Below are 26,348 nucleotides of genomic sequence, written 5' to 3' on the forward strand. Positions count from 1 at the left end.
AAAATGTATTTAATGTTAACTTTACTGGGCTTAGTTGATATATTTTTCATACATTTTTTTCTAAATATTTTCTAAACATTTACAATTTTCATAACTGTTTAAGTTTTAATATCTTATAATAAAATTGTAACAGTACTTACAAATATTATAGATATTATGTAATTGTTTGCTTAATACATATTAATCAAACAATTACATAATAATATAATAATAAATTATTATGTCTTTATGACAAATCAGGTAACATCCATCCATTTTCTGCACACTCTCATCCCTTAGTGGGGTCGGGAGGGTTGCTGGTGCCTATCTCCAGCTAATGTTCCGGGCAAGAGGCAGGGTCACCCTGGACAGGTTGCCAGTCTGTCACAGGGCAACACAAAGAGACAGACAGTACACACAACCATGCACACACACACTCACACCTAGGGAGAATTTAAAGAAACCAATTAATCTGACAGTCATATTTTTGGACTGTGAAGAAGCCAGAGAACCTGGAGAGAACCCATCATGCACAGGGAGAACATGCTAACTCCATGGAGAAAGACCCCAGGCTGGGAATCAAACCCAGAACCTTCTTGCTGCAAAGCAACAGCTCTACCAACTGCACCACTGTGCAGCCATCAAGTAACATCATAACAATAAAATTATGTTTAGCAGTTTTTAGAAGTTTTTTGGTATTAAGTAATTTGTTTTCATTTTATATTAACATTTGATACAATTTTAATAAGAAGAATAAGAAATTCTGATGAAATATTGCGTAACTTTTCCTCTTCCTAGTTTTTCGTGCCTACTTTTAAATATATACTTTTATGAATTTTTATTACAAATTATTGGGTCAAAATAAATACAGAAATTTTGCAGATATTTTATTCTATAAATTTTATTGTAAATTCTAGTTTGCTGTTTTTCTTAGCTCAGTGTTTATCAATATCTTCAGTATTTAAATATCTTAAATACAAATGAGTAAATAACTATATTTACTCATTTGTATTTAAGATATTTAAAGATATTTATATTTATACTTTAAGAAAAACAATTCCCACAAATGTTGATAATAATGTTGATCCTTTTGTCCATGTATCCTTTTTCTTTCAGTTCACAAATTTCAACTACTTTGTAGATCTATCTCATATCCCAATAACATATGAAGTCTGTGGCTGTAAAAAAAAAAAAAGGTAAAAGAGCATGAATACTTTTGAAAGGTACCAGTCTGTGAACTTAATTATATAGGGGTATGTCAGTAAATTGAAATATGTGTTCCAATGCGGCTCGTTTGTCAGATTAAAAGTACCTTTTGAAAAGTAAACTTTAACCAGGTATACTTGCCTTTGGCCCAAATGTCTGTATTAAACTGTTTTTATTAGTCTGCAATATTCTTATCTAAGAAATTGAATGGAAAGTTTTCAGTATCTGCAAAATCGCTCTAAACAGAAGTAAAGGTTTGAAAACATCAGTCTGTGTTCAACCAGAAACCGTGAATCATACTGGTCAGTACATTAACCCACCAGTAGGTGGCAACCGAGCGTTTCGCCATCACAACAAATCCTCAGCATCTTCACGAGAAGAAGACATTTTCAGGCCAGCCGCTGAAGCTGAGCAGTCAATATAAACATTGGGACGTCTTCGGGATATTTGCGTATTTTTAGCAGTTTAGGCTTTAAATTTCTGCCTGTTTGTTACAGAATTGCAACATGACGTGGTAAAATGACCAGGTTTTCGTATCGAGTCCTGATTGTGTGGATTATAAACGCACGAAGGCCTTGATGTTGTCCTGCTAACGGAAGGTAAGAATTGATTTGGTTCATAGAAACAGCTAGCTGGCTAACCAAACGGCTAAAACCTGGTTTATGCTCAGGTTTGATTCATTGGCTGAAGACTTATCTTGTCTTTTCCTAAACATAAGACCAGATTTTTCAATAAATGCGTATTTTCTGGTGTTTTCTGCAGCGCAGCTGAGGTTTCGAAGCGTTTTGACTCAGCTCTTCTGTGAGGGTCGTTGTTTGCTGCAGAACTTCACCCATTGGATTCTATTTTTTAAATCTTTTTTCTGTGGTTTATAGTCTAACCCTTGCAAGTCAACGTTTATAAAACTGCTATTATTAGATTGTTGTGTGACTTTTGAGCTAAATGTTTTGGTTGCAGACAGCTGTTGAGCTCAACAGCGTCTCTTTGGGCCTGGTTCTACTACACCAGAGAGGCCCAGTTCAGGGCTGTAGCACCATCAACTGTCACACAGTTAAAACCTGCTGCGAGCAGGTAGCTCTTATTGTGAATCTGGGCTTTGTATTATACATGGGCACGAATGTTATATTAGCTTGATTTATTCCGATCAATCTGTTTTCAGAAATGGTAACATTTATTTAAATTAGTTGGTTTTCTTGACACTGAAAAGTTTTCTTGATGCTAGTTTAACCATCTAGTTGTTGATTCGAGCTAAAGTTAAAGATTTTAGGGGTAGTTTTCCTTCATTATTCTCTCTACTGTGTGCAGTGAACCAACCAGTACCACTGGCAGCAAACCCACACTGCAGCAGAAAGTTGATACCTGATTCTTTAGAGATGAGATGATCAGGTTTTTATTGCCAATACATTAGCCAAACCAAGGAAAGGCAAAAACGTACTGCAATGCAACAGAAAGACAAGAGAGTACAATACTATTCAATATGTCCCTAAACTCCCATCTAAATTTTGCTGATCTCAAACCAAAATACACAGAAGACACTGCCTGTTGAAGTGACAATGAAATGAAAAAAAGTATATTTTTTAAACAAAGAAAAGCAGATTTTTTGCAAATGCTATCTTTTGATTTGAAGTCTTCAATTCTTCTTTTTCATTTAAATATAGTAAGAGACTATAAATTAAATTTGGATTTAAATTAGTCAAACAGTCAAAACTGACAGAAGTATATTAATTTGTGTCAGAAATTAGAAAAAAATACACAGAAAAATACACTCTGTATAAAAACTGCAGTTCTTGATGCAACAACAGATCATTTCCAAGCAACGTTTCTTTCTATCAGAAACTGCAATCAATAAAACTCAATGACAATGCATTAAAATCCATGGAGGTTATGATTTTTATTGGATTTGTTCCACTTGCCTTTCAGCGAAATAATGATTGGGTGACTGACCTGTGTCATTGTTCTCTCAGCCAATGATCCAACTGGAGAAACCAGTTCTGACTGGTACCATGCCGGTGGTGTGGCCCACCATCCTCGACCTGGGAAGGGATGAGTGTAAAAGGATTCTCCGTAAACTTGGTAAGGTTGACAAACAAAGAATCAGAAGGAAATTATCGTTGATAACAATACACAAAGCTTTAGTTGCTGTTGTTTCTCTAAACTTTTAATGTTTCCATATCCAGAGCTGGAAGCATATGCTGGAGTTATTAGCGCCCTGCGAGCTCAGGGAGACCTGACGAAGGACAAGAAGGACCTGTTGGGAGAGCTCACTAAAATCCTCGGGTATTTACTTCATGCAGCTTTCAAATGTTGCACAATGACTGAAAAAAAAAATCCTGAATTTATCAGAATAACTTTTTGTGGATTTAAATGAATATATTTTCTTTGTCTTCCTCATTCTCCAAGCATCTCGACGGAGCGCCATCGTGCAGAAGTCCGCAGGGCCGTTAACGATGAACGCCTTACTACTATTGCGTATCAGTAAGTTTAGATCTGTGTGAGCTTCAGCCGTGTTTGTGCAACCATTGGAGATGCAGTGTGGAGCAAGTGTCTGTTAATCGTTGAAGCTGCAAAATACTGCAGATGTTAAAGAGCAACATGTTGTTATCGCTGACCAGGTTCCCACAGCCTTTAAAAAAAATTATTTTACTTTTAGTGTTTTCCAGTTGTGGATAAGGACACAAATAAACCAAAAAGAATGTAAAAAAACAGTTTCGTTCTAGACTCCTCCAGTTTTTTGTTTTTAAATTCACCAATTATTGCATACAAGACAAACAGTACAGAGGTATTGTTTTTCAAAAACAGTAAATATGCAAAAACAGAGAAATGAAGTGGAAAAAGTACCTCTGATATAAACACATGCAAGACAAAGACAACACAGAACATAGCTAAGTGTCACAACATAATGGTATATTTTGTAATTTGTGTGTTAGATTACATAGATTTTTTATTTTTTGGCAGTTATTTCTTCTAGTTTTTTTTTGTTTGTTTTTTTTACTTCAGTATTTCTTGTAGTTTGTGTTTCTAAAACTTTTCATTTTTCCTGATGGGAGTCTGTTTTTCCACATATTGAAACACATTTGACTGATATTTTGAACTACTCACTGTTGCTCTGCCTTTTCTGCAGCATGTCTGGTCCCAACAACTCGTCTGAATGGTCAATCGAAGGCCGTCGGCTTGTTCCTCTGATGCCCAGGTTGGTCCCTCAGACGGCCTTCACCGCCACGGCTAACGCTGTGGCTAGCGCCACAGCCAATCAGAACGCCTCCCTTTTGTTACCTGCTGAAACGGGGAACAAAGAAGGTAAAGTTCTGAAATCAATTTGTTTTATGTCACTTTTCAAGGGGAAAGTTGATTTTTTTTTTTTTGTAGCTTAATCAAATTTTTAGTTTTTGAAGATTTAATTTTTGGGAAATCTGAATTTTGTTTCCCCAAAGCATGCCTTTGCTCTCCTCCATAGTTCAGAGTGATGTCGGTACATGTGAGACGGCCATCTTGTTTGATAAGTGTGTTTTACAGCTTCTGTTTATTTGGACTTTCTAATCAACTCTACATACTAAGTTGTTTTTTTTTCCATTAAAAACAAAGTCATGATATTACAAGGATACAGTTCTAGTAATACAACAATAAAGTCTTAATATTACCATAATAAAGTTGTAATATTTAAAGAATAAAGTAGTGATTATTTGAGAACTCAATAAAAAAGTATTAAAGCCTTTTGTTCTCATTAAAATGACCTTTTTACTATAATTGTAAGACATTCTGGGGAAAAAATTGCGCCATTATTTTGCTAATTTCTGATGGTATTCTCATAATTAAACAGCATTTCCTTTAGCCATTGCAGCTAGTCCATTGTTCAACTCATAGCAGGGATGAGTGAAATAAATGCCACTTTTTGAAAATATTTTCTGTCATTTTTATTAAAATTGGAAATCAGAACTGGTATCTGAGATTTTATTTTTAAGCCATATGACCCAGCCCAATTATGAAGGGTTTAGCTACTTAGTAAAGACAAAAAGATAAATCAGTTTGGTTAAAAACCAACTAGATTGAGAGATAAGATATATGGGGTAGAAATAATGCAGCACTCTAAATGTGGAAAAACAAAAAGTAAAACTATTTGAAACTTGCTTATTTTTTCCAGTTGTTGTATGTTACTCCTACACGAGCACCACCTCCACCCCCACCAGCGCCACAGCATCCAGCGGACCTGTTGGAGCCACCGTGAAATCCCCAAGACCGGCCAGCCCGTCGTCTAACGTGGTGGTGCTGCCGAGTGGGAGCACCGTCTACGTGAAAAGTCAGTGTTAACGTCTAGTCCACCTGAATACTGTGGAGCAACAGTACGACCTCTGATGCAACAGAATCTATAAACTGGAACAATCTGAGCAAAGAAAATGTTTTCAGTGATGGATGGAAAATTTGTCTGATCAGTAAAACCAGTCTGAAGGGATAAAACTGGAGCTAAAGCCAGAATCCTCCAAAAATTACAACTGAAGATTTCCATCCATACATACATACCTCTCTAGAGATATCTACTATAAATTCATTTTTCATGTTTATATTTATACTTGAAAGATAGATTGGAACAATGGAAATGTAAGCCTGGAATTCTGAATGGAAATATGTAGGAACTCTGTTTAACTCATTTATTTTTTCCTTAATGCACATCCAGCTCAAGACTAACAGAATGAGAACCTTCTTCTTTTATCTTTTGTGTTTACTTATAACAGCATCAAAAAGGACACTAAACTTAGTCTAGTGTCTTGTTCAAACTTTTTTGATGAGTGCTTGTGTGTTCAGACAAATCTTCTGATTGGCCTGCAGAGGGCACTAAAACCTGTCCTATTTCTCTGGGGATTTTGAAAAGTTTTCTTTATTAGCTCAGAAAAACAGTCAAAGTAGATTTCTGATGCATAGTGTGATATGAAAAGTTGGTGAATTTCTAGACAATCTATCTTGGATGAGTATAGATGACAAAACTGAGCCGTGAGGAACCCCACTGGGCAGCTCAGCTATATCTGACATGGCAAACACTAAATTTCTGTCTGAAAATAAATATTTTCAGACAGAGCACCATGTTATGGCTAGTTGTATCAAACCTTCTGCTCCTCATTCCTCACAGGTGTGAGTTGTTCCGACGATGATGAAAAGCCTCGCAAACGAAGACGCACAAACTCATCCAGCTCGTCGCCAGTGATGCTGAAGGATGTTACCAAGGTTTCCCCACCGGTATCCAGGAACATCACGGTGCCGGTGAGCGGCAGCCCCAAGATGAGCAACATCATGCAGAGCATCGCCAACTCACTGCCGCCTCACCTGTCTCCCGTCAAGATCACCTTCACCAAGCCCACCATACAGACCACCAGCACCACCACGCAGAAGGTCCGCCATGTCTCTCCAGGTCTTCATGTTACTATGTCTGATTTTTCTCAAACATTCAAACCTCTCGTGTTTCACCAGGTGATCATCGTGACGACTTCCCCGAGCTCTGGCTTTGTGCCCAACATCCTGTCCAAGTCTCACGCCCATAATGCTGCCGCCGCCGCCATGGCCAAGCTGGGCTCCACCTCCATTCTGACAACCCCCACCCAGAAACAGACGGTGGTCTTCCCATCCAGCTCCAGCCCCTCCCCCAACACTGTAGCCGTGACGACGGTGGTGTCCTCTACTCCATCGGTGGTGATGTCAACTGTGGCGCCATGTAGGTCCCTTTACTTGAATTGACTTGCTGATTATACATATAGACTAGCGATGCGCCACACACAGGTTTTCTGCAGGTTTCACCAACTCAAATTGACAGCAGTGCCGAACTCAATTCATGGCTGCTAGGAATGATGTTTATTGCAAGAAGCTTGGTCACCCAAACATTTTGCTAGATTGCTGCTTTTAAAACAAAGCCGTCCAAAAATGATGAATATCTTCTGACTAGTTGAGCTGAACTGATCTGAAAAACAAACTTGAATCCAAACTTATTCACACAGATTAATGTATGGGTCAACTGCTTCCAAACTAGTTTTTCTCCAACGTTGTTGGTGGTTGTCTATGCAGCTTCTGCTGGAGTGAAGGTTGCGTCAGCGAGACTCCCGTCGCCAAAGACCCTGGTGGGCTCCCCAACTCAGATCCTGGCCCAGTTTCCCAAGCAGCAGTCGCCCAAGCAGCTGCAGCAGAGCTCACCTTTAGGAGCCTCCAGCATCAGTCAGAGCCAGAGCAGCAGCACCACTCCACCGGGAACCAAACCCACCATTCAGATCAAACAGGAGTCCGGTGAGCTGCTAACTTCCCTCTTTTCCTGTTCATTCTGTCTTTCTTTTTTCACCTTCTTTTATCTCATGATTTATTAGTCTTTCCATAGGTCTCTGAATATTCTGCTGCAACAAAGAACTAAACCCCTGAATGAGTTTAATAGTCAAACATTCTTAATTTTTTAGTCAGCTTTTTCTTGAAATTGTATCTTTTATCTTTTTTGCTTTGCCTCATATACAAATTAAAAGTACAAAATTGAGCATTTTACTTAGTTTCATTTTTCTTATTCTATTTTGATTCACAGAAAATTTATGAACTTAATGTTCACAATAAAAAATTATTTCAATAACATTTACAGCATATATAAGTTTTAGTAAATTCTGTGTTTCATAATAGCTACATGATAAAAATATTTACTTCATAGGTATTTATTTTTTTATTTCATATTATTTCAATGTTTTTTTAAAGTTTGATATTAGATGTATTATTCTAATATTTAAAATGAAAGTTTAGATCTTTATTTTATTTACAAAAGTTTAGATTTAAACATATTTACATAGATTTAAATATATTTACGTGTTTCATTTACATTTCTTTACAGATTAACTAAATTAGTAGATAATTAATTTAACATTTATTTATTTTATCTGTTGCACTGATATTTCGATCGTATGTTGTCTGGTCTGATAAATTTCTCCTCTGACTTTATAATCTGTACAGCGGTGAGTTTGTCTGAATTGGTGCATTTTGCATCTCCAGGGGTGAAGATAATCACTCAGCAGGTACAGCCCAGTAAAATCCTGCCCAAACCGTCCTCTGTGGCTCTGTCCAGCAGCAGCTCTTCACCCATTATGGTCGTCAGCAGCAATGGCACAATCATGACCACCAAACTGGTCACACAGCCCACAGGTTAGAGTCCAAACCCACTATTCATCTATTTGATCTTCAGATCCGGAAAGTATGTTCTAACAACCAGAAAGCCTTTGTTCATGCAAGGTTTCTAATAAAGTAAATGAACCCAGAGTTGCATCTGCTTGTGCAGCTACACAGGCAACATACACAAGACCCACAGTTGGTCCCAATATTGGCGCCAGGATATCTGCCTCCAGTGGAGGGACCACCTACGTCAAGACCACCAGTGGGAGCATCATCACTGTGGTTCCCAAGTCTCTGGCCACGCTGGGAGGGAAGATCATCAGCAGCAACATTGTGTCTGGTGTGTTTACAGTCTCCCCATTCAACGTGTCCGTCATCCTGTTCTTGGATTCCAAACAGAACTTCTTCTCTTTTAGGTACAACGACGAAGATCACCACCATCCCCATGACGTCTAAGCCGAATGTGATTGTGGTGCAGAAGACGACAGGCAAAGGAGCGACCATCCAAGGACTGCCGGGCAAGAGTATGGTCACAACATTGCTGAACCCTGGGGTGAGTCAACAGCCAGAACTAGTAGCAGAACTGCAATACACACTCGAACTCTGATGTGGACCAAAAAAAGGGGAACTCTGGTCAAATCTAGGTCTCAGTTCAGTTGAAGTGAACTCTGGTGCAGCTTGAATATGAATGCCAAGAGGACCGGAGACCGCTCCAAATAATATGATCAACAACCAGATGTTGCCAATGGTGCATATCACAAAGAAGACAACAGGAAGTAGTTGGAGGATCATGGTGTGGCACAGCAAAGTAGCACAAAAAGTCAAAATCAAAAAAAGAATCACAAAATCTTTGAGGGACTGCATTACAAACACTTGATTGCAGTTGTTGCTGGTAATGGTGGCAGAACCAGTTGTTAGGTTGTGGTGGCCATTTATGTAATGTTTGCAACTTGTAATTTCTACTAATTTAGTTTTCTATTTTGGGGAGTTTAGAATTCATTTAAGTAAAGTTTAGATCCAAAATCTGTAGTTAATTTGTATATTTGAATTGATGAGATTATGTTGGTAATTGGTTAGACCCTCCCATTAATTTGAGTAATTAAAACACACCGGGTGCTGAGTGGAGCGATTGTTTGGTGTGTGGATGGGAGGGTTTTTGTAAATGATTTTTTGACCACTTTCACTTTTCATTTTTTTGTACTTGAAACGTCATATTAAGCTTACTTTCATTTTTGACTAAGTTGTAGGACATTTTTGGTAATTATTTTGTCGCTATTTTCTACAAGAAATAAAGAATATATTTTTTTCAAACAAATTAAGATGGAAGTGCGTTCAAATCAAAAACCACCTGTTAACACCCACAGCCTTTGTTGGAATATTGTTTTTTGGAAACGAGAAGGCCGCGACAAGGTTTAACAACTGGTTAAAATAGTACAATTACTATTTCACATTGAGTCAGGTCGATTTGGATAGCTTTTTACAATTAATGTTTGAAGTTATAATTTAAAATCTGCATTTTGCATTTACTCTGAGTTTTTTTTTTTGAGCTAAGAATGTGTATTATCTGAAAAATTTCAAATGTGACAAAAAAAAAAAAGCAGGACCTTGTACTCTTCAAACAGAGAATAAATGTTTTATGCCAACAGTAGCATGTCCAGCTAATTCCTGAACAAACAGCAAACTAAAACCCTCTCATATCAACTTGTCATTTGGGACTTTCTTTTCTCCTTGTGCTGTTTTGTATGTAAACACATTATGTAAGGTACTTATCATTTTGCCCAGCTCCTCAGAAACCCCCTAATAGTTCACACATGGAGGCCTTCCTGTGGAACGTCAGTTTAATCTCCTGAGACTGGGCAGAGTGGGAACTTAACTGTATCTCAGTGGAAACCCACCATCTTTCTTTCACTTTGCTAACTATTTCCTTCTGCTGGTCTCAGATGGCTTCCACTTCAACCTAAACAGACAGGATTAAGATGATTCATGGATGTTAGGAAGAAGATGCTCTCACTTCATTACGCAGCCATGTACTAGGATGTGATTATGTTTTTTTTTATATTCTTTTTCTAATTGATCTTTGGAATATTCACATTTATGAGACATAATTTTTGGCTTTCATTATCTGTAAGCCACAATCACAGGAGATAAAGGCTGGACATATTTCATATTTAAAATATTAAACTTTTTCACAATATTCAGTTTGTTTTAGCTGTAGATATAAATGCATTTGTTTTAGCTGAAAAATATATATTTATGTAATTAATTTCACAGATATGATTGTATGTGAAATGACAAGTTTCAGAACTTTATCAAGTTCAGAACTTGATACTGAAACTTTATCAAGTGTCATAAAAAGAAACTAAACTTTTAAGTTACATTAAATTCCCCAAATTTTACCATTATTATACAACTTTGTTTAGAAGCCTGACATTTCTGCTTAAAATAATAAATATGTAGATTTTATCGATATTTTGTAATTTTCAGAAATTTTGAGTTTTTAATTATTTGTAAGCCATAATCATGATAATTTCAAGAAATATAGGCTGGAAATATTTCAGTCTCTGTGATAAATTGACATGAGCTTCACTTTCTGAAATTAGTGACTAAATATCTTAACAAATTTAGCTGCATTTGTAGATGTAGCTGTATCTATAAATATATATAACCTCTTTACAAGTATAGTTAAATTGACTGACCACTTTGACTCTAATATTGAGGCTGACATAAAGTATTTTTAAATGTCTACAGGAAAATAGGAAGCTATAGTTCTCCAAATAAATACTGTTGCCATTTTCTCCTTGAAGTCCTTGAAATGTTTGGGTAGCAGCACAAATCAATGCTTACTAAACAGTCAATATGTAATCCAGTCACTGAAAAGTTCCCAAAGTTCCTTTTGTTTTGCGATATAGGAAATGTATATTCTCTTTTAATCATAAATGAGCTAAACGGTTTGTACATTTCAGGGAGAGAAGAGCCTGCAGGCAGTGCAGGGAACCAAGCCGGCCATCATCACCACCTCCAGGCCCATCACTAAGATGATCGTCACCCAACCCAAAGGCATAAGCTGCGGATCTCAATCCACCGCCACCAAAATCATCCCGACCAAGATCGTTTATGGCCAGCAGGGCAAGACACAGGTGGGAGCTTCTGTCAGTTTAACATTCGTAATGTCACCCTTACTTGCAGGGTAACCACAAACACATGACGGCATGTGGACATTCACATCATCGGCCGAGTCGCTTTCCAAAGGAAGTGACTTTAACTGTACGATGAGACAAGACATTTATTTTTGGCAAGTGCTGTTTTCTGTAGAAAATGACAATTTATGAAGCAAAATGTCTGTAAAAGGCAAACTTCTTGAGAAGTGAGACTCTGATTAAAATTACCAAGAGGAAAGTCCCCCGTTCTTTAAGTCGGCCAAAGTATGGTGGTGCTTAAACATTTTCCTCTTCCTCCTTCTACTTCCTAAATTCAGAGAGAAATGAGTCACAGTTCGGACTTAAGAGTGCCGTCTGTCTGTCTGACTGTCTAATGTTTGGTCCACTGTGTGTTGAGATTCACGCAGTATGGCAACCTTGAATAAAAATGTTATAGGACTCAAAAACTTCAAACATTTGTAGCACAATCTGCAAAACTTCATGTACTGACAAGATAACAAACACAGTATTGGTAGTATGACGGTATGGAGTTGGTGTGCTGCTTCAGGACCTTAGTAACTTAGAAGTTTTTTGCCCTGTTAAAATTAGTCATGTTGAAATTATCTTTAAAACCTTTAAGGGTGACCAAAAAAGCCAAAACAATAAAACAATTTTAAAAAATTGAAGCTGAAGTACAAAACACATACTTCAGATGAACTCTGGGATGCAAACTGCTCTCTCTTGGAAATGTTTAAACCAAGAACTTAAGTTGGGAGGTTGAGAAGGTTACTTCTCTTTGTAACTAAACAAGAGTAGACCAGGGCTGATTGAGGGTTTACGCCTGTTAATGCTTACTTAATTAGCGGTTCTTCAACCATTTGGAGTCCATTTGGGAGCTTGATCTCTCTGTAAAAGGGACACTGTTTTGCTGTTCAGAAAATTTTACTTAACCATTACACACTTAGATCTACATACAAGGACTCAGGAATCAACTACAATTCCAAGTCTTTCCTATTACAAGTTCACATGTGAAAACAATAGCACAGAAAATGGCTAAATTAAAAGTCCAAATGACAATACTTAAAAATGTGCATTAAAAAATGTGTAAGAATAATATGACAAACAGTGGATGTGGATGTGATTGGGTCTACAGAGACCATAGATGAACCCGATTAGTTGAAAGACGTGTCACTTGAAAGAAGAGAAACTGGTGGCCATTTTGGCTCACTTGTGTTGGATAATAAAGTTTTATAAAGAAATTATTACTTTTTAAGTGCAAATTGATGTATTTCTGACCCACCAACACCTAAAAAGTTACAAACTATGTGGGTTTTGCTGTTCAGAAATTGTGATGTATCTCTTATTAATGATCCTTCAATGTAGTCATTCTTTGGGATTTCACAACAGAAACTAGTTTCACGTAAATGTTTTCAGTGCTTGCACCACTGAAACTTTATTAGATTCTATAAGAAAAAATGACAACTAAACTTGCAACTGTAATATTAAATCCCCAAAATGTTACTGTTATACGTTGTTTTTGTTTCTCTAAGGGAATTTCACATTTATGACAGAGCTGTATATTGCGACAGGGTAAACCCCATCATGATACGTTCTTGCTACTACACTGGAACATCCTTCCATGTCTGGAAGGAGAATGAAAACAGTTGGTGCTAAAATATAAAATGTTTTATCACACACGTCCCCCCACCCCCTGTTTTCTGCAGACAGGAAGTCCTTCTTTCAATATCAGACTTGCAATGGAAGTCTAGAGGTAAATTTATTTCAGTTTTTATTCATGAAGGAAAATGAGGTCACTGAGTCAGCTGGTTGTGCAGACTGGTGTACAGTATAGTATGAGCCGCCCACAACCACGAGCCACCTCCTCGGTTTCAGTCAAGCCAACGTTAAAGCTGGTTAAAATCACCTCAGATGTTTCTAATCATTCTGGGTTTTGACTACACAAAAGTACTTTCAGTGACTAAAACAATCTTAGTTTTCAGTTTCTGTGATATTAAAACTAAATTTCACACAGATAATTTACACTCATTTAGACCCATGACTTGACATTTAATAGCAGACAGACGTTACTGGAGGAGTCGGTAACGTCGGTTTTTCTCCTTATGTTACGTCAACGATCACCGGTAACCTCATTTCTAAAGAAGTTAAGTTTATTTCCCAGTGAATTCATGTGACTGGAGCACTTTAGTGAAACTTAATGGACCTCTGTTATGTTGCCCCACATGACACATTATAAATGTTCTTCAAAAGGATAGTTCCCGTTTTATTTAAGTACCCTTTTGTTATCTGCTTTCTGGAAATTTTATGTTGGCTTGTTTGTAGACTTTGCAATTTTTATTTTATTTTATTTTATTTTTTTGCTGGAGTCATTCCATGTTTGGGGGGATCATTCCCTCTGGTTTTAGATGCTGTACAGTTGAAATTTTTTTTTTTTTACTTTCTGACAGTTATTAGCATGTGTAACCATGGTGAGAAGGTATTGTTTTTCCAATTTTAGCAGCTGACTAGTATCTCAAAATCTCAAATCTCAGAGGAGTTGAAAAAGAGATTTCATGGATGCACAAAGAGCTAGGAGGAGGAAATTAAAATAATCTCTTTCATCGGGCATGATGGGAAAAGATCATATCCCCAACTCCAACGTCTTTCTAACCATACGGCTAAATCGGATGGATTAACGCCATCAGTGCCAACAACCGATGAAGTCATCCAAGATGTTTACTGTGGAATATCATCTCTGCTGCCTGGATATTAAGCTGTTAGCATGTCATGAGGCTAATATACAGAAACAATTTTCAGTCAGAGGCCTCTTCAGATTAGTTGCGAGACTGACTGCTCCTGCCACAGAATTACCACTGATAACGACCTTTTGAAAATATGTGAATGATACAAGTTACAACATTTCATTTTCCCTTCGGGATAATTCACATGAAAAATAGACGGTTGGTTCAAGATTTGAAAAACAAAATGCTTTTACATGTTTGTTTTGTTTGTTACCTCTAGTTTATATTCGGTTATTGTGGGTCGAAAGATCTGTCTGTTATTTATCCATTATGTTTGGGGGGTTTTTTTATAGGAAAAAAAGAAAATCAGGTTTTTCGTTGGGTTGGGGGGTAAATTGATTTATCGATATTAATGTTTATTTAATGAAATGTTTCATTTTTTTTTAATGAAAGTTGGATTTTTTTTTCACCAATGAACTCTTTAAATTTCAATAGTTCAGAGTGATGACAGCATCTGCCATCTTGTTTTAAAAGCGTTTTTACAACTTTTAATTATTTGCTCTTTTAATTCAAGTCAACTCTGTGACAAAATATCAGGGCCAGGCTGTTTTGTTTTTTTTCTTTTTCTTTTTTTACAATAAAGTCATACCGTTACAAGAATATATGTATATGTGTCATAGTAATACGAGAACAAAGTAACCAGAATAAAGTCGGAATATTAGGAGAATGAAGTAGTAATTATATGAAAACTCCTAAAAAACAAATTATCCAAGGTTTTTTATTTTCTCATTAAAACAACTATTTTCTCGTAATTTTAAGATGTCTTTCTAGTAAAATTGTATCTTTATTGAGCTAATAAGAGATTACATTCTCATAATTGCTCCATTGTATAACTCACAGAGGGAATGATTGAAATAAAATCTACTTTTTAAAATATTTTAGCTTTAATTTCTTTTTTAGAAAAGAAAGCAAGGAAAAAAAAATATTAAAACAGGATCTAAAAAATAATCATTTTGAATTTTAAGCCACATCGTCCAGCCTTAATTTTTCAGTATTCAACATGATCAGAATTAATCGAGGTAAAAGTAGCTGGTCCATCTGTTAATAAAGCGACCACTCTTTGTTTTGTTCCAGGTTCTCATCAAGCCAAAGCCAGTTTTCCAGGCGGCGGTGGTGAGTGAACAGACCCGGCAGCTGGTCACCGAGACACTGCAGCAAGTGACCCGTTCTGCAGAGGTCAGCCAGGCTCAGACCTCCGGCCAGGACGGGTCAATGAAGGACGATGCCGCAGTTCTCGCAGAGGCTACCAGCCTGAGCAGCGAAGTGTCCAACAGCGGCACTCAAGGTACCGATCCATCCCCACCCGGGTTTGTTTCAAACCCACTGACCAAAATGTCCTTTTGGATCCTCAAAAACCGTATTTACTTGTTGATCATCAGATCTGCAGCCTGTAGTGCACCTCGTGTCCTCTAGAGAGCAGGATTGGACTGAGCAGGAAGTAGCCATGGAGTCCATCCCGACCATTATCTACCCGGATGTGAGCGCTTCGGATTCCCAGTCCGCCACCTCCACCATCAAAGCCCTGCTGGAGCTGCAGCAGACCACAGGTGAGGGTTTACGTCACAGAAAAGCGACAGGTGAGAAACTGAAAGAGAAACGGGAGGCTTTTACCTCATGTGTTGACAGTAGACCTGGATGACATCATCCAAATAGGAAATCTCCTGAACCTTTTATGTCATCTCATCTTTCCATTCACCCTTTTATGACTGCTCTCAGATTGAATTTTTTATTTTTACACATTTTTATCTTTCAGTGAACTGAGGGGAGGTGCAGAAAGCTAAATGTTCTCAGATTTGATGGCTCAGAAATTTGCAGATGTGTTTTTGTTCACACCAAAGTGAAGTCAGACATTGCTAACTTTTGAAACTGTTAGCAATGTTTATCTAAACATGGCAGAAAAGTCCCCAAAAAATGAAACTGCTTGGTAAGACCCAAAAGCTGTCCTAGCATTTATTTTAAATCCTGACATTGACATCAGCAGTCGATACTTGCTTTTTGTGAGCTTCTTGCTTTGGTTTGTTTGTGGTGGATTAGTAATAAGATCCACCTTCTAATTTGTTTAACCTAAAGTTGGAGTTGAACTTCAGCTCAAAACGCTGAAGTTCAACTCAGAACTTCCAAAACTCAAAAGTCAGATCACCACTGAAAACAATAATAAAAATTTTGGGGTGGCCTAGTGAAAGTCGGTACTTAGATCTAATTGATGTGCTGCGTCCTGGTCTTTAAAAAAGCCACTCATGCTGGGAAACCTTCCAGTTAAATGTAAATAATTCTGCAAAGGATGGTGGGCTTAAATTCCTCCATAGCAATGTAAAGATTCTCAGGCAGATTCTGCAAACACACTTAAAAGTCCGTTTTGGATTTACTCAGGTAATCTTTTTCTGATTTTGAAAAACCAAAAGCAAATGTTGTTTCCAGACACTCTGTAGTTTATGAAGTTCTATGTATATTTTTAAATATAAATGTATATGGTTTCTTATCTCTATGTTTAACTTGCACAATAAATTCACCCCAAAAACAATTCAGGTTGTTGCATCTGAATTGCTGCCGGCTTCAACCCCATATATGTTCATAGAATGACGTCAGAATTATGGCTGAAACTATTAATCATGATGAATCAATTATTGAAATAATTGTCAAAATATTTAGTAAGCGATTAATCATTATTTAGAGCATACAGACTCAAAAAAGGCCAGTTGCTGAAAGATGTTAGAGCAGTAATTAATTAAAAACTGTACATACAATATATACATTTTGCATTTAAGATACAAAAATCTTTTGTAAATATGTTTTACCAAGAACTCCTAAAGTGGCACAGTTTTAACTTCGTGCTAATTAAATCTCAAGTTAAGCATCATTTGTTATTACATTTTTTTAATCAGTTAATGTAAAAATAATCAATTAAAGGTCAACAGCTCAGCCTTACACTGTGTTGATGAAGTCAAGTAAAAAGAGATTAATTCACATGTTGATGTTAAAAGGATATTCTTTTAGTTGCAGATGCATCTTTTGCTACAAATGATCAATTGTTCATTAAAGGAATACTTATATTGAATTTTAGGCAATAAAATGTATTCACTAATTAGAAAAGGAATTAAATAATTTGTTTATTTGCCTCTTTTAATGTATTTCTAATTTTATTTAAAAAAAAAGGCTTAAGGGGTAAGATAAAAATTCTGCTGAATGTGCCATTTTTATTTGATTAATCATCAGAATTATTGATAAATAAAATAATTGTTACAGCCTGAATCAAATCTAGTGAGATCTGAAGACCAGAAAATGTTGACCAAAAATAAGTGCTAACTTTCCTATTCCTGTAGTTATGTAGGGAGCTGTATCTGAATTTTTAAAATAAACACCAGTAAAACCAAAGATCTGGTAGAATTAAGTGTAAATAACATCAGTTTAAAGCTAAAAGACGTCATTTTTCTGTCAGCAGTGAAGGAGAAGGCAGAGTCCAAACCGAAGCCGCCCACCATCGACTTGAGCCAGATGGCCGTGCCAATCCAGCTACAGCAGGAGAAAGCCGGTCCAGAATCTCCGAAACCTTCGACCTCAGAGACCGAACCCAGCTCTGAGCATGTCACAGCAGGTGATCCTAACAATACACACTTTACTTCCTCCTTCAAGCTTTGCCACATGGTGAAACTTACTTCCTTTGTCTGTTTCCTTTTAATAATAAGCTGCGGTTTGTGCGTGTGTGTGTGTGCATATGTGTCCGTGTGAATCATGTCATGCCTTTCATGAAGTCATCTGACCTGCCTGACTGTGGTTTCACCGCAGGTAAAACCAACAGAGCGGGGGCGCCCTCGCAGGATAGCGACACCATGATGTCGTCCGCTCAGCTGCTAGGGAAGCCTTTCAAAAGCAGCAGCCAGGTTACCGTGGTAACAAAACCTGCCACAGCCACCGCCTCTTCCTCCTCCTCCTCCACAGCTGCAGCATCTCACCTGGTAAGGGTGGGAGATTACACAGAAGTTGTTGGTTTAATATGAGCCGTCAGGGATTATTGAAGTAAAAGACAGAACTATTTTCAAGCTTTTCAGTTCATTTTTGTAGCATCAATTCAGAACAAATATCTAAAAATATATAATCAAAGAAATACTGAGTCGAGTTCAGTTACAAATAGTTAAAATCTAAATATTTAATAAATTTAGATAAAATAATTTTGTTACAGCCCAAATCAAGTTATTATTAGTCATTTATAATGATTTACAAATATTCTTGCTTTTAATTTCCTTACTAGTAAAACAAAAGAAAGATTTTATGAGCATAAAAATTAGGTTAAAGGGAGCTAATATGCAAAATTAAAATTTTGCATGTTTTTGTATTTCCGTTAAATGTTTTTGTGTCTGGAATATGAGCCATTTCATAAACCTCCTCATTATTGAGTCACATTGCGGCAATACCTACCAACTCAAGCAGAGCTCCAGCATGTTTGGTCAGATGGTTTTATCATCTGACCAAATGTGTTGCTCCATGTGCTGCAAGTGTTGTACAATGGCTGCTGGAAAAGACAAACGTTTTGTTGTTGACTTACTATTTAGAAACTACTTGTTCCATTCTTGCAATAAGAGGCTCAACTTCTGCTTTTCAAAGATGTATGGTTTATAATTGTACATCTGAGTGATTTTCAGGTGTGAGTGTAAACGGTGAGTTGGGGGCCGTGGCCGGCAGCAGGTTATTTGGATTTAAAGTGACAAGATGTCCTAAAACATCTCATTCTCAAAATAGGCATAACTGAGCAGACTAATCTCATTATCTAAGAATGATTTTGAGCAAAACTGTATTGAACATGTTTTGTATAGTCCATATACTTATCCTACACTGTTCAAGCATATTATGTTACTTTTAAAATATGGTTTTACCAAGAAAGGAACTCTAATCTTTATTTATGGCCAACAGTTTCCTTTTCCAGAACAACAGAGGTGAACATGATTTTGGCTAAATTTGTCAGAACTACAAAACGCCACAAACCAATCAGTACAGTCCACACAGGAAGCACATTTCTGCTTTCAGGGGAACTGCTTCACCACTTCAAATGATGTACTTTCATTATGGGGTCTGTGAATCACCATCTGTGCCAAGTTGAGAAGAAATAGGCAAAATAATTTATAACCTGTAGTTCCTTTAAAGTACACAGAAAGTGACATCTCTGCAGGGTCATAATATTCTGAAATATATTCTGAAGATGTAAAGCTTAAAAAGGCAATTTTACCAAATTCTGAGTGAATTATTGATATTTTAGGAGTAGAACTAATATTAGCATGATGGCTGGAGAAATAATAGAGCATTATATATATATATATATATATATATATATATATATATATATATATATATATATATATATATATATATATATATATATATCTCATTGTATATATCTCATTGTATATATTTTGGGGGGTTTATATTTGTCATTATTAAAGAAAATGACAATGCCTCTCTACATCATAAACATGCTTTTCTGGGGATGGCCAGCATTTTTAAAGAGGGGGCCCGAGCCCCCAAGCCAATTTTTGGGGTGCCACTGGTTGGAGTGTATCTCATAAAACAATGAGTGTATCGATGAATACCAATAAATTTGAAAATCTGATTAAATACAGTTACTGTGTGCAGTTTAGTGATCCAACTAGTGTCCTAAAAAAGCAGAATACAAATGGGTTTGTTTCTCTAAAAGTGTTTGTGTGGTTATGATTGCTGTGCCATGCAGTCACAACCAAAGTTACAAAGCATTAATAGTTTTTTTTTAAATTAAGTTATTATAATAGTACCATAAAATATTTTGATAAAACTTTAAGCCCCCTAGTCTGGATAATTGACTATCAAATATGGGGATGGCTAGCATTTTTAAAACGGTAATATTTGATTGCTTCTTGTTTATTTACGAGTCTGGTTGCTTGTTTTCAGCCTGCAGATCACAGCAAAACGGAGCCAGTGGTAGAGGTGGCAGAGCTGGAAGGCGACACTCTGGACCCCCAGACCGGTTTGTTCTACCGCTCCAACAAAGCTCCCTCCGATCCAGTCAACCCACCAACTCAACCTGCAGCAGCTCAGCCACCGCCGCCGCTGCTCGTAAGCCAGGCAGAAGCCGAGCCGAGTCGCCCCGTCTCCTCCCCGACCCAGCAGCAGCAGCAGCCGCCACCGCCGCCCCCACAGCTGCAGAGCAAACCTCAGATCAGCCAACCTTCCTCGTCTTCGTCAACTCCTCCTCTCATTAAGAAAATCCCCAAACCACAGGATCAGACCGCGCCCAAACCTCAACCTTCGTCTCTAAGCCCTCACAAAGACAGAGCGGTGACCGTACCGACCCAAAACGCGGCGAAGACTCCGACCCCCACCACACCAACCAAGACCCCGGTTACACCACAGCTCCCGAAGCTGCAGCAAGCGCCGTCGTCCCACCACAGGCCTCTGCATGCCCCAATGTCACACCCGCCACCACTGCAGGCACACCACCCAGTCAGCACAGAGAAGCCCGCCTCCAGCCAGGTGAGTGAATTCCCAGAGGCAGCTGACAGCCACACATATTTACATTCATTAGAGTCACGTGAGGCGAGCGGTGTGTCTGTCACGGTGCTGGAGTTTCCCTAGCTTCCTGCTGAAAACAATAAATCCTTTTCATCTTTATCTGGAATCGGAAACTTGGGAGAAATTTATGGCCTTGTTATACAACATTGTTTTGCTACAACCACAAAATGCAATGTATCTTATTAGGAAGTAAGGAGTAAACCGACACAGAAGTAAATAATTGTGATGTGAAACAGGTGGTTTAACTTTTTTTCCCCCCAAATAAAACTCTGAATATTAGAGTGCATTGACTCCCTCAACTCTGATACCCCTAAATAAAAACAATTATCTTCCAATGTTAATAGTAAATAGAAAAACAGCTGTTATGTGAAGGCCTCATTGTTTTAATAGATAACAACCAGCATTATAAAGACTACAGCTGAATGATTAATTGTGATGAATTGATTATTGAAATAATTGTCAACTAATATAGTAATCAATCATTAACTGGAAATATACAGATTCAAAAAGAGTAGTGATTAAGCCAAAACTGTACAAATAAAGCATATTTTGCATTTGTCTGTAAATGTGGAATTAATCTCTTAATACAATGTTTTATAAATGGTAATAAATAGTCACCCGATCAGCTCTACAGTGTATTGATAAGTAGAGATGATAAGGCTGAACTTTCACGTGTTGATGTTAGAAGTATTTTTTAGCTGCAGGTAAAACCTTTGCTACAAATTATCAAACCTTCACTAAAGCAATGATGTGCTCAGCATTGCTGGTGCCACCAATTTTATCAGCTAAGAAAGATTGGTGGCACCAACTAACTTACTCTTTGGTTGCCTAGCAACAACCTGTTGAGTAACTTGTACGGTAACGGTTCCAAGTTTCGCCACCATGCCTTATAACTGCTTAAAAGTAAAAAACAAACAGGGTGGAGTGGAAAATTTGGATAAAACAGGAAGTGTCACGCCCCAGTTTAGTAGTATTTCATATATTTCAAACAAAAAACAAATCAAGTTATCGATTGATATGAAACACTTCTATCGTGCTACATTTTTCAGCCATATTTGCAGCAATACCAATATTTTAGACCCTCATTCCTCACCAATTTAGGTACAGTATCACTGTAATGTAATAAACTAACGTGGTGTGTCTGATCCTAAATGTCTCTACCACAGCAGCCAATCATCACTCAGAGTGCCACCGTCACCAAGATCACCTTTGGCAGCTCCCACCACCCTACGCCGGTGTTCAGCAGCGGCGAGGCAGCTGCCAAGCTGCTGCCGGAGTCCAGCTCAGGACCTTCAGGGGACAAGCCATCGGTGTCAGACATCCTCAAGATCTCCATGATGGAGGCAGAGATCGACCCCAGCACGGAGCCCATGGTGGTGGATTCCTCCAGTGATCGCGGCCCTCTGGGGAAGACCCTGGACGTCCAGTCCGTGTCAGGGACGCTGGACTCGGGTCAGTTCATCAGCAGCTCCGGGGCCAGCATTCGCCACCCCAAGCCCCAGCAGTTCAGCTGCGTGCAGGGCCTGGCAGCACAGAGCAGCAAGGACGACCTGGAGGTCATCGAGGTGAGTTTCTGGTTACTGAGCGGCGCAGGTAATAAATCACCCAGCCGGAGCCTGTCAGCATGTCTGTCACATACTGACTTCTTCACGGAAACCTTGTAGAAAACAGTCAGGTAGCTACGATGCTGACTGGGAAGGCTGGCTGCAGATAAATCATGTTGTACTGTAGAGATGGCAGAAGAAGTGTTTATAGATGCAGTGTAAAAATAAAAGCTCAGCTCACTTTTTTTTAAATGATCATCTCGGTACCAAATGTCAACCATGTTTCATAGCAAACCATCATCAAAAATCATTCGGACATTTCTTAAGCAGTTAATTTGTCTCCCTTTTGTCAAATAAGATTCATCCAACAAGTGTTTTCTTTTTAGTTCATAAAATGTATTTTTGAGGTAAAAGCTAGACTTGTTTTCCTTCTGCTGTCTCCCATAACTTTTCAACTGTTATTAATTGAATTGTGGATAAACAAAGGTTAAAACAAGTCATTTATTAATCATTCAGTCTTTCATCCATCCAAATAACTAACTAGACATCCATCCATCCACTCATTCTCCCAGCACCCTGCCATCTATCCATCCATTGGTTCACCCATAGGTCAGTCCAACTGTTTACAACATCCAAATATTCTTCCGTGAACCAGTCCATCTAACTGTTCATCCATCTTGCTCTCCATCCATCCAACTGTCCTACATTCTACATCCATCCTGCCATCTATCAGTCTAATTTTTCATTAAGACAACTGTTTAATCATCCACTCCTCATTCTGTCCTTCATCCATCCTGTCATCTTTGCATCCATCCAAATAGTGTTCAATCTCCCCATCCATTCATCAAATTGTTTCTCACACATCCTGATGTCTATCAATCCATCTATCCAACTATTAATGAATGAACATGGAACATTCATCCATGTTTCTGTCCTTCAGTCCATCTGACCATCTACCCACATAAATGTTTTTCCTCCATTTGACTATTTATCCAACCATTCAACCATCCAACTGTTAGCCGTTCATCCTCTGATTCTTCCAAGTTCCAGATTCAGCATGTAGAAATATCTGCCATAAATTCATAGTGATGGCAACCAAGAGAAATCCTGATATGAGTCATGAAAAGTTTTAATTGTTTACAGAAAAATCGATGGTAGTCTCAGTTTAATTTTGCACCATGAAAGCAGAAAGTCAGTGTTAGCTCATGGTTGCTGTTGGCAGATCCTGAACTGGAGCCTCTGTGATCCATACAGGTGATCCCTCAGTTCTCCATCCTGCCAGACTCCAGCCAGTCTAACGTTGTGGTGGAGCCCAGCGGCTTCCTGGAGATCACCAACTACACCAGCCAGCAGCTGGAGGAGGACAGCCCCATGGAGCAGGAGGTGGACAGCAGCAATGATGAGGCCGCGGCTGCCAGCCCCGCAGAGCAGCCGTAGATGCTCTGAGGCAGGGACTCCGGCACTTCTTCACTTTCAACCAGCAGACTGATTATCCATTTCCAGCTCAGACCCAGCAGACCATTTAGTTTTTTCTTGTAAAATATTAGTTTGTTAGTCTTTTCTCTCCACAGCTAACGGCCCATGTGGTTTTTATTGCTGAAAATGTGAGCGAGGTGAAAGGATTAGCTTTAGTTCAGAACAGCTGGAAAACGTTCCAGCGTGTCAACTTACCCGCAGGACTTTGAGACCTTTACACATTTATAACCTGGAGCTTTTCAGAATATTTGGGTCCACTTTGCATCATTTCAGAAACATATACTGTATTTGTGTTGACAGCAGTCCAAAGCGACTCCTTTCTCATCAGATAAACTGTATTTTTATCCTGACTGAATTTGTAACCATAAACTTTCCGACATGTTTGGGATTTAAGGATTCAGAAAAGGGAACAAAGCTGGAGCGAATTTAATTCAGAGACTCAAAGCAGATCCAGAAAGAGGCCTGGAGCACAGGTTCTGTCCAACTGATGTTTTACACAAACAAGAAGAAACAAGCGATTGATTGTACCATCGTTTTGTTGTTGAGGTGAAGGAAAAAAAGCTGCAGTGAGAAGGTATACATTTGTCTTGGTATAGTGTGTTTCAGCTGCATTTCTTTTCTACTTTTTCAAAATAGAGGACTAGCTGTGAGAAATCATTTAATCTGCACAATAAATCAGCTGAATAAATCCTTAGTTTGTTTTAAATGATCCATTTATTTTCACATATAAAAGTAAAAGCATAAAGTTTTACCCAGAGGTCGACTTACACGAGCGTTTCTATTACCATGATCCTTGTGGACGTTCAAGGATATTTTGTTCAGCCTATGATTTTTCATTTTGGCTTTCTAAATTTTGAAACCTCTGCAGCAGTAACCTGGTGGAAGCAGTACATTATTAATTCTTTTATCATTTTATTAATCTAGCAGTGACAACTTTAAAAGTAAAAGTTTGAGACCTCTTTGCCCCTGCAAGATATCCTGTCACACTCTTAATAGTTGAGCACTCATCAGAAAATGATCTTCTTTTGCACAGTATATTTGTGTATGTATTGTTCTTGTTCCAACCATTTTTTTGCAGAACAGTTCTGCAACATTTATAATCCACAGAAACAATTTTGCCTTCAGTTCAGCTAAATAAAACTAGTCTTGAAAAACTAACTTATGCTTTTTAATATCAACTATAGAAAATTTTATATTAATTTTATATTAACCACAACTTTTACTAAGGTTGAGGTTTAAAAATAAAGACAAACATTTGAAGGTGGTATACATTTTTCTCTACAGTATGTTATTTGAGGAAAATGAAGTTTCCAGCTGTATGACAAGAAAAAAGTAGTTCTAAAACCTTTACTGCCATTTTGTTGTGGAAATTCAATACATGTACAATTGGAAAAGTACAAAACCGACATTTATTATTACAGCTCTATGTGAAAACTTTGCTGGTTCTTTATCAGTTTTAACCAGATATTAAGAGCCACAGGTTACAATCGCTAGGTTAGCCTGCCTTTTGTTTTATACCTGCAAAAGACAAGTCGGCAAGGAAACCAATCAGACCTCTGTAAAATCCCGTCATAAAAGCTCGCTTTACTTATTTGGGAAAAAGTTTAATAATTTATTATTTATATTCCCCTTCTTGAAAGTACATGCTGCGTTAATGAAGTCCACAGTCAACATCACCTCCATCGCAGTAGTCAGGAGAAAAAAACCTCATTAACATGAATGTTTTAATGGCCATTGTTAGCTAAACTATAGCTAAAAAAAGTTTCGCCACTACTGAAAGTTATGCGTTTTACCCTTTTAAAACATACTAAAGTAAATATATACCGCTATACATGTATAAAAAAAGAAAGCTCACCGTTTTCACTTGTATCGTTTTCTTTCAGAAGTTAGCACACAAACCAGCAACCATTCCCTCAGGCCTCTGCTTGAGTTCAGTTACGTAAGGTGAGCGCGAGGGTTGTTATGGCAACATAGACATGAATACGAGTAGCAGGCTGTGTTGTTGCCTAAATATACGTCTGTCAGCAAAAAGATAACTAAGTATGTGTTATATAATCTTGACACAATTGCCGATATTTTAGAAAATTGGCAATAATCGTCTAATTTATAAGATAATGGTCTACATCTGAATTTAAAGTAACAGCTCCGCAGAGATTTAATTTTTAGGATAAAATTTAACTTCTACCTATATTTTGTCTAAATTCTGTTATGTTTCAGTGACTTTTTTGATCGAGGGTATTTTAAATTTCTTTTTATTACGAATTTGAGGATCAACACTAGGGTTGCACGATATCAAGGAACTACCTTGTTGTCTTAGCATTGCTGAAAATTGTGATGATTTTCCTGACTTGCATTGTTTTCACTCTCATGAAAAACCGACACAAGTTGAGGTGGCTTTAGGTTTCATCTTTCCAACACCTTATCTGCAGCTCTCAGTCATCTTCCTGGGAGTTTTTCAGTAATTCAAACCATGGGACATCAGATCAGAACGACTCACATGGCATCATTAGGGAGGTTTTTGGAATGTCAAGCAACAATAAACCAAACATTGAGCTGAA

At 37.8% G+C, this 26,348-nt stretch overlaps 1 protein-coding gene across 2 annotated transcripts; it reads left to right on the forward strand.

Moving 5' to 3' along the window:
- The first annotated feature begins 1,550 nt into the window (after window positions 1–1,550).
- Window positions 1,551–25,621, forward strand: emsy (EMSY transcriptional repressor, BRCA2 interacting). Of its 2 annotated transcripts, none has more exons than XM_015051370.1 (20): window positions 1,551–1,784; window positions 3,150–3,258; window positions 3,363–3,462; window positions 3,586–3,660; window positions 4,307–4,482; window positions 5,324–5,479; window positions 6,305–6,564; window positions 6,643–6,883; window positions 7,231–7,446; window positions 8,185–8,334; window positions 8,468–8,641; window positions 8,718–8,854; window positions 11,265–11,438; window positions 15,311–15,521; window positions 15,616–15,783; window positions 17,673–17,828; window positions 18,020–18,189; window positions 20,150–20,731; window positions 21,937–22,335; window positions 23,569–25,621. In XM_015051370.1, the coding sequence occupies exons 2-20, from the start codon at window positions 3,153–3,155 to the stop codon at window positions 23,749–23,751; spliced, it is 3,834 nt and encodes a 1,277-aa protein (XP_014906856.1). In that variant the 5' UTR covers window positions 1,551–1,784; window positions 3,150–3,152; the 3' UTR covers window positions 23,752–25,621. The 2 variants fall into 2 exon arrangements, with proteins under 2 accessions (XP_014906856.1, XP_014906857.1); XM_015051371.1 differs by having other exon boundaries at window positions 17,676–17,828.
- The last annotated feature ends 727 nt before the right edge of the window (window positions 25,622–26,348 follow it).

This window comes from Poecilia latipinna, unplaced genomic scaffold, assembly GCF_001443285.1.
Source record: "Poecilia latipinna isolate Pla-1442-1.1 unplaced genomic scaffold, P_latipinna-1.0 Scaffold1042, whole genome shotgun sequence".
Taxonomy (NCBI): Eukaryota; Metazoa; Chordata; class Actinopteri; order Cyprinodontiformes; family Poeciliidae; genus Poecilia; species Poecilia latipinna.